Genomic DNA, 14730 nt, shown 5'->3' with positions numbered 1-14730 from the left:
AATCTCTTGGGTGTTTCCTTTGTAATGTCTTTCATATCTATTCCCAGGGCCATTTTTAGCTTAAGCCAGTGATCATCAAGGAATGGGGGATGGGGATGGGTGGGTGGGGGTCTGGATTGTCACTTGGGAATTTTTTCAAAATACCGTATAGCTTAGAAAAGCTCCACAGGTGCTGACACACACTGCTCAGCACCACTCGGTCAAGTCCTTCTCCTGGACACCTATCCTCACCTCCAGCTAATCTTGCTGGCTTCCACTTTACCCACCCAGTACTCTTTTTTTTTTTTTTTTTTTTTTTTTTTGCGGTATGCGGGCCTCTCACTGTTGTGGCCTCTCCCGTTGCGGAGCACAGGCTCCGGATGCGCAGGCCCAGCGGCCATGGCTCACGGGCCCAGCCGCTCCGCGGCATATGGGATCCTCCCAGACCGGGGCACGAACCCGTATCCCCTGCATCGGCAGGCGGACTCCCAACCACTGCGCCACCAGGGAGGCCCCCACCCAGTACTCTTAAAACACTGCTTTCCACGTGACATCTTCCATTCAAACGTGCTTTGACGTCTCCCCACTGACCTCAGCATAAACTCCAAACTTACAGACACTCCATAATCTGATACCATCTTCTTTGTCTGCCGTTACCTCAAAGTTTTCATACCAAACTCCCTTCACCTTCCTGATGTATCCCCTTCTCTCAGGGCTCTGTACCTTAAACATCTCCTTCATGCTTCTTGAAATAAATTCCCCTTTCTGGGTTTTCCTGACTAACTCCTTTTTTAAATTTTATTTATTTATTTTTGGCTGCATTGGGTCTTTGTTGCTGCTGAGGGGTTTTCTCTAGTTGCGGCGAGCGGGGGCTACTCTTCACTGCGGTGCACGGGCTTCTCATTGTGGTAGCTTCTCTTGTTGTGGAGCACAGGCTCTAGGCACATGAGCTTCAGTAGTTGTAGCACACAGGCTCAGTAGTTGTGGCTCACGGGCTCTAGGGAGCAGGCTCAGTAGTTGTGGTGCACAGGCTTAGTTGCTCCGTGGCATGTGGGATCTTCCCGGACCAGGGCTTGAACCCATGTCCCCTGCATTGGCAGGCGGCTTCTTAACCACTGCACCACCGGGGAAGTCCTGACTAACTCCTTATGTTCTTCAGTTCTCAAATCTAGAACCTCTTCCTCCAGAAAGGCTATCTTGCTCCCCGCCCCATAGATTCTGCTTTCTTCCTCTGTGCTTACCTTTGACACAGCACTTATTATACTGTCTATGGTGGTTTGTGAGTTTTTTTTGTTTTTATGTTTTCATTTTACTTTCCTTTCCAGACTCTCTGAGGGAAAAACCCGTTGTTGTTGTTTTTTCTATCCCCAGAACCTAGAGCAGAAAATAGCCTATAATAAGCATTAAATGTTTGTTGAATGACTGAATGAATGCACCTTTTCCAGCTTTCTCTCCCATTACCCCTCCAGAAATCACCTTCTCTAGGAAAGACATCTAAAACCCCCTGTACATGCCTGTACTTCCCCACTCGTGTGCCTTCACACCCTTCCTTCACTGACTGGTGGGCGGCAATATCAAGTAGTGGGGGAGGAGGAGGTGGGCATAATAAGCTGGACACTTTGTGCTGGAGAGATGTGTAGTAAGTAGCTGGATGGTGCTCTCCCCTAACACGTCTACTTTTCTTTACTTAGTTAATTATTCCCAATCCCCTGGATCCAGCTAAAATCCCATGTCTTCCACCTCAGCATGAGCATCACCTGTGAACTCCCTTGGACTTCGTTGTCTTGGCTCTCATCGAATACTGTCCCGAATGAGAAGTTATCTTTCCCTGGGCTTATGCCTCATCTCTTCCCCTAGAGCTCGTGCTCCCTTAGGGTCAAGACCACAACGTTTAGCCATAGGCCGTGTTCATAACAGGCCTCATAAATTGGTGATGGTGCTTGTTTGGTCCATAGCATGACCAACCCTCCTGGTTTGCCCATACATGTATGCAATAATACCATGTTTCCTCTGGTGCATATTCCCTGCTTTGTTTCCATAGTTGAATTTTAATTGATGTGAGCTCTCCCCACTGACGGTGAGCTCCATGCAGGCAGCCTTGTGTCACTCATGGCTATTCGTCAATCACCTGGAATGAATCAGGCATGTTATAGGAGATTAATGAATATTTTTTGAGTGAATGAATGAATAAGAAACATTGGGCACCATTATATCTCTTGATAATCTAATTTTCCTTCTAGGTAACAGGACTTCAGAGCTCTACATATACAAAAATTTTAAAGTGCTGGGCATCTTATGGCAGTGACAGTCCAATCCATTCAATTTCATTTTTGGTGAATGTCTTTGTACAGAGTGAATAAAGAGAGCTTGAATTTTCACTGATGTTTACAAGAGAAGAATAGAGGACCCCAGAGATGCTAGAATACAAAAAATTGCTCCTGGACATGACAGAAGTCACTGGGACCAAACTCCCAGGGGAATAGACAGGAGTGTCACACAGATGAGAGGGACTTTAATAGAGAATCTTGTTTGATCTCTTTTTGCCAGATTCTTTATATGAATAATGCTTAGTACACAGTAGGTGTTAAATTTATGGTGATGATTATATATACACACCCAGAGACACACACAGTTTTTTTTTAAAAAAACTGTATCCTCTGGTATAGAAGTCAAAGCTTAGGATCTGAAAACACGGGAGAGTTTCCAGTTCAATAATTCCTGAAAATCCCATAGTACTACTAGAATTGCTTCTTCAAAGCAGAGACACCTCCTGATATTGAAGATACAAGGTCAATTTCTTAGATTTTCAAATTAATTATTTTCGGCAAGTTTGAGCCAAAATAACAAGCCAATAAGAGAGAACGTATTGCTGGCATGCAGCCGCTAGGTATTTTAAGACAGGGACTGCTTCGAAGCTTACTACGTGCTTCCTCCAGGCAGGTGAAAGAGGAAGACCACTTATAGGTTTATATAAAATCTGCCTATGAGTGGAACATTAAAGAGCCATACAGTAGTTTTGTAATCACTGCCCCTCAGTATATACCCAAAGAGCAGTCCTGTGTTGAATTTAATCTTTGTTTTTCTTTGCCCAGTCACCTCCAGGTCAAATTCTGACAAGGTGTGGCAAAATATATTCTTCTGTTGCAATGGAATTTTTTCTTTTTCTTTTTTTTTTTGGTAACATATTGTGTGAAATAAGTAAATTCATTGACTGAGATACGGAAATCTTTTTTTTTTTTTGGCCATGCATCTTGCAGGATCTCAGTTCCCCAACAGGAATTGAACCCGGGCCATGGCAGACCACCAGGGAATTCCCTGGAAATCTTTTTAGTGATGAAGAAATGTGGGAAATTAGTTTCTTGAATGGCAAGTATTCTTTTCTGTTGTTGTTCTTATCCATATGAAAACTTCATTTTGTTTCAAGGTTCACTTCAAGCATTACTTTTTCTGTTAAATTTTCTCTGACTCTCTCTTCACAAACCAAATTTGCTCTTCTTTCCACTATGTTTACACAACACTGTACGGAACATTTAGGGTATAGTCTTTGATTTGTTATGCTGTCCGTCCTCACTAAATTGTAAGGTCCATGCTTTATTTATCTCTTCACTCCTAGTGTCTGGCATATTGCCTGGCACATAGAAGGCACTTAAAAAATACTTGCAGCGTTGAATTAAAGAGTGGAGAGTTCGCCAGTATAGGTCTTTTAAATCCCACTCTGAAAGGACAAGAGGATACGGCATGAGCTGAGCCCCTTCAAACTATATCTTGGTTCCTCATCTCGTATACAGGTAGGATTGGGCACACCAGGGGTTATTGAACATTTATGATTGCAGCCCACTTAAGATGGGGCAAAAGATCTCACAGCTGTGGAAAAAGGATTCAGAGATAATCATAAAGTATAAGTGTACCAGCATGTTTTGGGGGGATTAATAATACCTCTGCTGTACCAATAGCTCACATTCAATCATTCTGCAAGTCCTATGTAATCCTCCTCTAAAAAAAGTCTCCAACCTAACCATCTCTACCGCCACTGACCTAGTCTAAGTTCTTGATTGCCCAAGACAGTAGCCTGTATAATAGCCAGCAACAAACTGATTTAATAATAACAAGCTTAACTGAAAGCAATTTATAATTAAAAGCAAAAATGGCAGCAATTGAAAACCATGACTACGGATCTTGTGCTGTTAACAAAGGACCCTTCCTGAAAATTGCAGGAATTCCAGTCATCTCAGTGTGTACTTGTGCTTGAACAGTGGCCGGAAAGACAACACAGAATTAGAGTCCCTGAAAAAAATCTAGAAAAGCGCTGAGTTTAGTTTATGAACCAAGTGCCTATAAGCTTTGACAACTTGCATAGTAAGTTATTGGTCAGAAGATCTCATTGTACATAGAAACAAAAGTCTCCTGTAAGATATATTAAAAAAAAAAAAAAGGACTTTCCAATTTGGATCAGTTTGAAGGAGGACCTTCTTGGTCTACCTGGGGTCAGGTACCAACTTGACTTGATTAGTATCTAAGGTCCCTTCAACTTTCATATTTTGTTGATGCATAGCATGTATATATAAATGTCTGTTACATGATGAATTAATGAATAAAATAATGAATGAATGAATAGGTATGAATAAACCTGTAAGAACTCTGGAAGGTTCATTGATGGATAGAGTAGTGGTTTTCAAACTTCTTCAGGTGATGAAATAACTATAAATCATGTAGCTTTTGGTGGAACATCTAAAAATGTGAATTTATTAAATCTTAAGGGAGTAAACCTATTCTATCTCTGGAAGCACATACAAGAATCTGATAGCATTGATTCCCTCCCAGGAGGGGACCTGGATTTTGGGAGACAGAAATGGGAGTGAGACTTTTCCTGTTACCCTTTCATTCTTTCTGAATTTTACATAATTTGAATGTATTTAAATAAAAAGGAGTGACATATTAAAAATTAAAATTTTTATGATAAATCAGATACTACCTTGATTTAGATTCCAGTATAGTAAAGCAATAGAAAGGAATCAAACTTTTAAGAAAGATGTAAGGAAGAAATTTTATTTTATTTTATCCTATTTTTGTAAATTTGGAAAAGACCACTACTATTTGATTCTGCAGATAAAACACATTTGTTTGGTGTTCTGTTGGAGCACAGTTTGGGTATTATGGCTCTTAAGGAAAGAGAACGTTGACAGCCAAAACTTTACTTGGACATGCTTTAGAGAATTTCACAGTGATTTGAAAAGAATACTCTCCCTGATGCACTCTTTAAAAAAATATTTCTTCTATTATTCTTGAAATTTAAAGCATAAATAATATACTCAGCCATCAGAGGTGCTGGAATTTTTTTTTCCCCCCTCGGATGCACTCTTTAAACCATTTAAAGACTGTGCTTTTGCTTTGTGGATATTGTTGTCTCACGAATTACTTATTTTCTCCAGCAAGCTAGGTATTGTGAATAAAAGAATGAGATCACTAAGCATATTTATGCTTATGGACTAAGGAATTCAAGTCATGCGGGGATAAAGTAAACCAAAGAATTTGCAGTGATGAAGCCTTGACCTCTGAATCACGTATGGGTCTTCACATGTGGGAAAAGGCAGGAGTTAAACAGCATGGAATCATCCTTGACACTCTTCCTGTGTCAGAATTACATACAGATCAGCACTGAGATTGCAGTTTTCTGTTAGATGATTATTAGTGAACAAATCTCTATTTAGGACCCAGATACCTTATTTACTTAAGATAGTAAACGGAAAATAAATGTTCAATAAATACATATGTCTATAAAATTATCATGTGCAAAATATTCACTTTCCCAAGTGCTTTGTTTTATGAATCACATTTAAAACTCATGTCAACGTTGTAAAGAAGGCTGGTTACTTATTTTTTTTCTGATAAACAAATGTGGAAACTAAGACTCAGAGGGGGTGAGTGACTTGACTGGCCCAAACTGTTGATAATTAATAAAGTCAGGCCTTTTGATTCTTTGGCTATGGTATTTTCCATCTCCCCCAAAATGTTTGGTGACTTCAACATGGAATGCCATCCTTCTCTCTTCTTAGGGTTTGACTCACTCTTTATTTAAAATTTTTCTCAAAATTCTTCTCCAAGAGGCTCTTTCAGAAAGCCCTGACAGTTATGCTGGTTCCAAGCCTCCCAATAATTTGTTTCTAGTATCTATTCTATTTGGTCTCTATTTTCCATTATTTATTATCTATCATATTCCAGTATGAATTTTAGCTTTATTGGTGTGCTTTCTGCTATTTATTTCCCCTTCTTATCCTATGTAAATGCTCTTTATTATAAATAGCACTACCCTTGACTTTTAGACATTTATAATCTATTCTAAATAAAATCCAGGTGACTAGAAAATAGTAGTTTCAAACTTTTGTGTGCATAAGAATGACCTAGGGAGCTTATTAAAAGTAGATGTCTCCGTGTTTTTCCCATAGGTTCTGATTCTGTGTGTCTGGGATCTGCATTTTAAATAAGCACCAGGAATAAGCACCTCAGAGGATTTTGATGCAGGCGATCCAATGATCATGCTTTCAGAAACCTTGTTCTTGAGAACTAAAAATTAGACTGTTACATACTGCATATCTATCCTTTGTTCAGTAAAAGATACAGAGGTATAAAATAACTGAGTTCTTCCTCTCTTAGTGTTTACAGACTTCCAGGGGAGAAAGAGCAGAGTGCCTGCCATCTCTGACATTATATGATGACAGACCCTGTGGGTGTTATAGATAATAAATGCTATAGGAATGTAAAGAAGAAAGGCATCCCTTTTGACCAGATTATCATGAATGGCTTCATAAAAGATAGGGGTTGAGCTAGGGTTAGAAAAAAGTTAGGTCTCAACAAGATGGGGAAAAAAGTGGATTATTTCAAGATGTTGGAGCTGAGGGTCAAGGAAGCACTATGCTTTTAGGGTATCAGTATGTAGAATGATGTGTCTAAATCGAAAAAAGAGTTTGTGTAGGGACATGGCACGATTTATGCCTGGAAAGACAGCCACGAGTTAGATTGAGAAGAGCCTGGAATTGGGACTTTATTCTGTAGGTACTGGATGGCTCTTCACACGTGCCAATAAGATAAATGTGGCATTTAAAAAGACGGATCTGGAAGTGAGTTTGAAAGCCCTGAACTACATTTGGTGGGTTGGTTGTGCAAATTGTAAGGAAGGCTTGGTTTGAACGTTTGTGAAGATAGATTCAACACGATCTGGAACTTGATTTGATGAGGAAGGTGTCAAAGACGCTGCTGAGGTTTGAACCTCCTTGACTAGGAGGCTTGTGTATGATTTCACCACTCAGTGAATGTAAGGAAGGAAATATTTTAAAGTAGTGTTTGGTTTTAGATCTGGAATCCAACTTCCTACCCAAAGTTGGCATCTTCGGTACATACGCATCAGATAGTTTTGCTTAAATATATGTCAACCATTTTAATTTTGTAGAAGGGAAGAGGTCTGGGGCTCGTGGGAGAGAAATGGAGATTGGGGTCCGCCAAACCGCAGAGAAGACAGACTGTTCAGCTCACTTATTTTTATTAAGCATCATTATACAGAAAGCGCCACACAAAAAAACTAAGATGACCAGCAGTCCCTGTCCTTAAAAAGTTTAAAATCTGGATGGAATCTACAGGGGATCCCAGTAAGAGTAAATGGCAAGCCCTCAAGTCCACAAACCACAGATCAGCCAATTTTTACTCTTTCTGTTGGAGCAGCTGAAGGCCTCCAGCTGAAGAAGAGTGAAAATTAGTAAGATAGTAAATTGGGAATGAGAAATCTCTTCCTGCAGGGTGTGGATCTGGGAAACTCTTTTCAGTAGTGGACGCCAGACTGCCCAAACTCGCGCTAGAACAGCTCTCAGGAACTGCAGTGCTACAGCCACCAGAGAGCTATAAATTTACCCCGTTAACTTCCAAGTGCGCTGCTTAGGGCAAGCGAGGCTCCAAGGCCCGCCCACAGAGGCCAGCACCTCGCTCTGATTGGACAAGTTCATTTCCTCGCCTTCCTCCGCGGGACTACTTCAGCCATCAATCACACTGCTTGTTCCACCCCTACCAGGCCTTTGCTCCACCCCTTTTCAGTGACGTAGCACCTGGCGCTCTTTCGCGCCCCAGCCCTCAAGCGCTCCAGCAGTCGCTTCAGTTCCTCATTGGCCAGTAGAGAGGGGAGGGAAGGATGGGCGCAGTCTATTTTGTTCTCTAGACTCCCTCCTCTAGTTTCCCGGTCTTCTCATAGGCTGTCAGGAGCGCAATTATAGCCTGGAGCTGTCGCGCAGGCGTGCAAAGCTGCTCGCTGGTGGAGGGGCACCTCCCCTCAATCCTTAGAGAGTTTGTTACACTGTTGTGACGTGAGAGTGGCACTCCGCTTGTCATCCTCACTAACGATTGGCTGTGGCCGAGGTCCGTCATACAACCACGCCCCATTCCTCTGCCTAACCTCCCAGTTTGATAGCCCTTGCAGGAGGCCAAGCTTCACCCCGTTGCTGCCGCTTAGCCCTGCGATTGGCTGAGGGAGCTGGCATGCTTTCCCACCCCTTACTCCTTCCCGGGCCTCCAAGAGGCTGGCGGGACCCCGCGGAAGTTGTCAGTCAATCTCCTCCCTCCCCATCCCCCGAGCGGTCCCTCCCCCTGGCCGCGCGCCCTAGCGCGCGCGCACACACGCACTCACACTCCCCCCTTGCCTCTACCCAGCACCTTCTCAAGTTGTAGCGGTCGCCCGCCAGGGGTTCTCTGTTGGCTGCGGAAGGGCGCGTGGGGGAGGGGGTTCGGACTGCTCGGCGCTTCGAGGAGCGAGTGTGTGTGCGCGCCCAGGGCCGGGGCGGCGGTTCACCGCCCCGGGAGATGAGGGGTCGGCGCTGACAGGGAAGATTGGACACCGCGGCGGTGGCGACAGCGGCTCGGAGGGGACCCGCGATGGCAGCGCCTCGGGAGGAGGCTCCAGGCAGGGCGGGCTGCGCTAGCTGCGGCCACTGAGGTGCTGGCGGGCCGGCCGGCTGGCGACCCGGGCTGCAGGGACGAGAGGCGCTTTCGACGTCCGCACCCCAGTGTCCTCCCCTCAGTTGTCTAAACTTCGGGCTCCCGTCCACCAGCCCTCCGAACTCGGAGTCAACAACTTCTTCACCCCCCCTCTACCCCCGCCCTCGCCTCCGTCAGCCCCGGGAGCTCGCCGCGCGTCGGGGACCAGGAACCTCCGGCATTGAGATGTGGCCGTGAGCCGTCGGTGGGCGGCGAGGAGAAGCTCGGCGGCGCCCGGGAGCGGGAGGGCAGTGCGGCCGGGGGAACGGGGCGGAGGGGCGCGAGCTCTCGGCGCCTCTCCCCCGCCTTCTCCTCCTGCCGCTGCCCGTTCCGTGCAAGCAGCAGCCGGAGCTGCCAAGCGCCAGGGCCGTGGTGATGTCGTCGTCGTCGCCGCCGCCGGCGGGGGCTGCCAGCGCCGCCATCTCGGCCTCGGAGAAAGTGGACGGCTTCACCCGGAAATCGGTGCGCAAGGCGCAGAGGCAGAAGCGCTCGCAGGGCTCGTCGCAGTTCCGCAGCCAGGGCAGCCAGCCGGAGCTGCACCCCTTGCCCCAGCTCAAAGGTAACCTCCGAGGGCGCAGCCCGGGGAGGAACGTGGGCGCTCGCCTCCGCGCCGCCAGAGTCGTTTCTTCATTTCTTTCTGGGGGTTTCTTCTGCCCAGCTGGGGCTCGGAGTGTGTGAGTCGCGTTCCCCATGCTTCCTTGGCGTCCTCCCACCCCCTCTGATTCAAACAGGTTTGCTGTTAAGAGCCTTGCTTTTCTCACTTCTGGGTTCACCTCAACTCTTCCGGTCTTGGAGGAGGTCAGCACCCCTCCCCACCTGCGCGCTCTTTTAGCTGCCCTTGCGACTGGAACTCTCCTCTTGCGTCCCGAGGGGTAGAGTTCTTCACTCTTCTTCCCCGAGCCTTGCCCTTACCCATCTTGCTTTAACAACCTGTCTTACGTTCCGACCTTCCCTTTCTGAGACCTGCCTCCTCTTTTCGGCCACCCTTAGCCAATCCTTTACTTTTCCAACTATAAAGCGCCTGTACGCACTCTCTCCCTAACTTTCCTTCCCATTGATAGTTCCTAAGAGTCGTACAGACCAGGAATCCTAATGCAAACACCGGTTAGGAGTTACCTGGCCTTCAGATTTATTTATAAAGAAAAAGCCTAAAAAAATCTGACCAGTGTAGTGTCTTACTTACTGGGTCATTAGATTTAAATGTTCCCTTTAGCCCAAAGAATAGAAAGACTTAAAATACTTTATCGTCTGAGAAGATACACACGGTAAACTTGGAGAGGTGTTAAGGAGTAGATAGTGTCGCTTTGCAATGGAATGGGAACTTAGTTCGCCAAGCAGTGATTGCAGGGACTTTGTAGGTTTGTACAGTAATTCAGATTGGTATCCGTGTCAATGCCTTGCAGGAGAACTTGGCACTCCTTTTGGCTCACTCCTTTTTCCCACTAGGTTTAGAGGATTAAAAAAAGAAAGAAAGAAAGAAATTGGTTCCTGGTGTTCTAGTTTATTCTTTGTGGATTACTGCCTTTTAATTTTATAATTTTAATGTCTTTGCTTTTTATGAGATAGGCATCATCATGGAACAAGATGATAATGGTCCTAAACATTCGAATTTTTTTTTCGACAAAAGAAACCTGATAGAAATCTAGATCATCTGTTTTGCAAGGCCAGGAAATGAAAAGTTCATACTGAAATAGATAATCGTTCAGCAGGTTTTTCTATCAGTTTGAAAAAGCTCCAGCATCCCCTTTAAGGCCAGTCCGGTTCTGATTTGTCTTTGGGCCTATGAATCCAGTCTTAGTTTGGCTAAGAGTCTAAAGAAAACCCCAGCTCAAATCACAGTTGACCTGCAATAGCTCTGGAACCCCATTCAGATCCTACACTGCCCTGCCTCTTGGGGTGCTTCTAAATTAAAGACATCCCACAGCCAGAATCAAACTGACTTTTTTTTTTTTTTTTTTTAATATTTTCTCCCATTCTTTTTTTTTTTTTTTTTTTTCTTTGCGGTACGCGGGCCTCTCACTGCTTTGGCCTCTCCCGTTGCGGAGCACAGGCTCCGGACGCGCAGGCCCAGCGGCCATGGCTCACGGGCCCAGCCGCTCCGCGGCACATGGGATCCTCCCAGACCGGGGCACGAACCCGTATCTCCTGCATCGGCAGGCGGACTCTCAACCACTGCGCCACCAGGGAGGCCCCAAACTGACTTTTGAAAGAAGGTTTTATTTAAGATGTGTAGCCTGTGGTACTGCATTTATCATTTGCTATGTAGCATACAAAAATTGTGAAAATTTACATAGCATAGTCAACAGTAGACCACAATGGTAGGCATTGCCAAGACTAATTCTTGAGTGATGTCATAGCTATAAAAGAATATCGTCTTACCTATTAGGACATTGAACTACTATTCATGAATTTTAAATTTTAAACTTAACTAAAACATAGATATTTTTACCTTTTTAATTTTTTTTCATTAAATTGGCAAATTATTTTTGCAATTTGAAGGTTTGGTGCTAGTGTTTTTCTTTCACGTTTCTTTAATTTGCTTTTTAGTAAGATGTTCCTTATATTGTCTTTTTAATATAATATTTACTTATATTTAATAAAAATAATTGAATATTAGATATATGGTTGCTTCAAGTCAGGAGATGCAATTTGAATATATTTTGTTTTTAAAAGCCTAGCAAAAATATGCAGAGTCAGTATTCATCCAGGTTTCATGGTGTATAGTTCAACAAGTTGAAGGTGCCATTGAATGTTTTATTTATAGTATTTTGCTCACTAGTAGAGAAAAAAATAAAATTGGAACTTTAATTTTATTCTATGTTTTACATGAAAATATAGTATTCTTTATAAAGAAAGTTACGTATTCAGGATAAATTTATGTAAATTTAATTGAGGAATAAGATTCTTACTTAGATTACCCACTAGGAAAAACTAGTTTTACTCCAGATGCCAAAATGCTTGAAAAGTGGTTTTTTAAAAATTCAGTTGCTTCACTTGGTACTTTGGCAGTGTCTTTGATACCACAACGTTGAGTGCTTTTTCTGTCAGTAGTAGTTTTTTCCATTTGTGGCCTTAACAAAAACCAGTGGAAAGCCCTGTAATACATGTATGAAAGAGAATTTTTCTTCCTGCTCTGAAATATAATATTGCTGTGGAGTGATTCAATGTCTGTAGCCATCCAAAATCTTTTAAGTGTTTATGCCAACCTGCTTATGTTACACTTTGTCCACATGAATCTAAACTGGAAAGGTGCCAGCTGTTTTCCTTAAAGCATGCTATGGGTAAAGAGTAACAAAATAATCCCACTTTTTAATCTATAAGAAGTTTATTCGTGTGAAATAATTTAGTAAGTGGGTTGCAGGATTTTAATGGTGAAAGTGTTCAGAGAAAATTCTGTTTTATTACAGAAACTATTTAAAAAACAAGCCTTGTTAAAAGGATGTTTTAAAAATGAGAAACTGTTATGTGGGTCATCAAACTTAACTATCTTATATTTTATAGCTTAAAAATTTTTTTTTTCCAAAATACTTGAAATTTCTTATGTTAATTCTGTAAGTTCCTCTGAGAACTAGGTATTAGAAAATAAAGGTAGGAACATTCTGTCAATCATTTTTTTCTGTATTTAAATTTACATTAGTATAGTACTTAATTTTTCTACCTTAAACTTTTCCTCTGGTAACCAACAGTTAGGAGACTTTTAACTTTTAAAAAAAATCAGTTAATTGGAAGCTTTTCAGTCTGATTAACCTTTTTTGTGTAAGTCTCTAGAAGGATTGGTTTGGTAAAATAGTAGATGCCATACAGTTATATAACATTTAGCATTTACAAATTAATTTACACTTTTCTTTATATTTTTAAATTACAAAAACAGTATTGCTCATAATAAGTGAAATAGTCCAAAGTTGTGTAACATCTTATCCCCGATATCCCTTGCTTTTTCACACCTAAGGTAATATTGTGATAATCCATAGCTCAATGTATTTTTACAAAAATTATATTTCATTGTGTTATCCCAGCAACTCTGTGCAAGACCAATATTGTTCCCAGATGAGAAAGCTGAGGCTTAAACAGCTTAGTTTCAGGCCTGTGATTACTTATCTGGATGGTGTTGCACCTGACACCGGAACCCAGGTTAAATGATTTCAGTATTTTTGCTGTTATCCTGCTTTATGAAATTTGGGCAGTATGATAGAGTTGGGTCATTGGGGTCAGCCCTGGGTCAAAGGTAAAATTTTAATCTTTCTGAGTTGCTTTCCTTATCTGTAAAATGGGGATAATACCTTCTATCTCCCCAGGATTTGGGGGATTAAGTGAAATAATGTAATTAGTGCCTAAAAATAGGCAAAGAATGTTAGTTCCCATTCTCTTTGATATTTGAAAATCCAGATCAAAGGTATTTTCTAAATGAAGGATTCACATAAATTGTAAACTTTGCTAGTGTACTTAATGTATAATTTGTTTATAATCAGTTTTCACATATTCTTTATGTGAAATGAGGTGAAGCTGTAACATCAGCATAAGTGTGGATGTGGAAATAGGGTAGAGTGACTATTTAAAATATTGAAAGTTGTAGTTAGAAGTTTTTTATCAAGCAGAGAAATTGAATTAACCAGTAAAATTGTATAGATGTGCATTTCTTATGGGAGACAGCCAGTAAATGGCAAAGAATAGAATGAAACTGGATTTGAGATTGAAGTCCCCTTCAGATGAGGTAAAGAACTTACCAAGTTTCCTCAGTTTCTTGGTTGGTATATTCTTAGAAGCTGGGTCCCACTGGAGGTATTGAGTCCAGTAACAGTGGTGCTCATTTGAAGTGCTTTGCTTACCTATAGGGAAAAAAATTTTTTTGTTTTTCTTGATGTATGTGGTCTTTTAGGGTATCTGGAACAAGAACAATGACACGATTTGAAATTTCATAACTAACTTAACTTTTTTGTGCTGGTGAGGGACACTACTGACTCAACTTTTAAGGTTTATAGATTTCTTTCAAAATTAATTTCATTCCATCTAAACCCAAAACCCGTTTTAGTAATTGGGGTGGCAATAAAGGAGAGTTGAAATTCGTCTGAATATGTTAAAAATGTTTGTTTACAAAGGGATATAACATTTTACCTATTTTAGGACTGTCTTCTGGAAGTAATATTATATTTCTTCTGGTAGACTTACATTTAAATTTTTAAAAACTTTTTAAGGATATACTTCTAGAGAAATTAATATAGTGTCCGTTGCTGGCCTTCACATGAAGGAAAAACTTCCATTTAAGTCTAACTTAACATCTTCAGAATTCCTATTTAGGGTCAAATTTCTTTTTCCCCCAATGTTATTACCTCCTCTGATTCTTAATTGAATTTTGGATCCTTTTATGAAGTGCCTGTAAAGTGAGAATCCAGTAAAATGTATTTAAGTAAAATAGTGTGATCACTGGGATAGAGTACCATCCTGTAAATAGTACACTTAAACTGTCTTCCTGTATCATTGATGAGTCACAGTTGCTTTGGGCTAGTTGTTTAACCCCTTTGGCCTTCAGTTTACTCATTTTTACTTGTAAGAATAATATTTTCCCCTAATAAAATCACAAAAATGAATTAGTCTTTAATGAGGTATTGCCTCTCTTTGGATGACAAAGACAGGTTTATCAACAAAAATCATAGATTTGGGAAATAATAGATTTTCGTGTGTTTTTAAAATTTTAACTTTTTAAATTGTAAAAAGCTGGGGATATAAAGTAGCTTATTTTTA

The 14730-nt window shown here is 41.7% G+C and overlaps 1 protein-coding gene across 1 annotated transcript in view; it reads left to right on the top strand.

Moving 5' to 3' along the window:
• The first annotated feature begins 8638 nt into the window (after positions 1-8638).
• Positions 8639-14730, top strand: part of PPP2R5A (protein phosphatase 2 regulatory subunit B'alpha) — a 94107-nt gene continuing 88015 nt past the window's right edge. Inside the window, exon 1 of the mRNA XM_082612033.1 lies at positions 8639-9550. Coding sequence (XP_082468159.1) covers positions 9367-9550 — 184 coding nt within the window. The 5' untranslated portion in view covers positions 8639-9366. The remainder of the gene's footprint in view (positions 9551-14730) is intronic.

This window comes from Mesoplodon mirus (genome assembly GCF_964341445.2).
Source record: "Mesoplodon mirus genome assembly, chromosome: 3".
Taxonomy (NCBI): domain Eukaryota; kingdom Metazoa; phylum Chordata; class Mammalia; order Artiodactyla; family Ziphiidae; genus Mesoplodon; species Mesoplodon mirus.
Note: the sequence above shows the minus strand (reverse complement) of the source record. Positions and strands in the feature narration are given on the sequence as shown.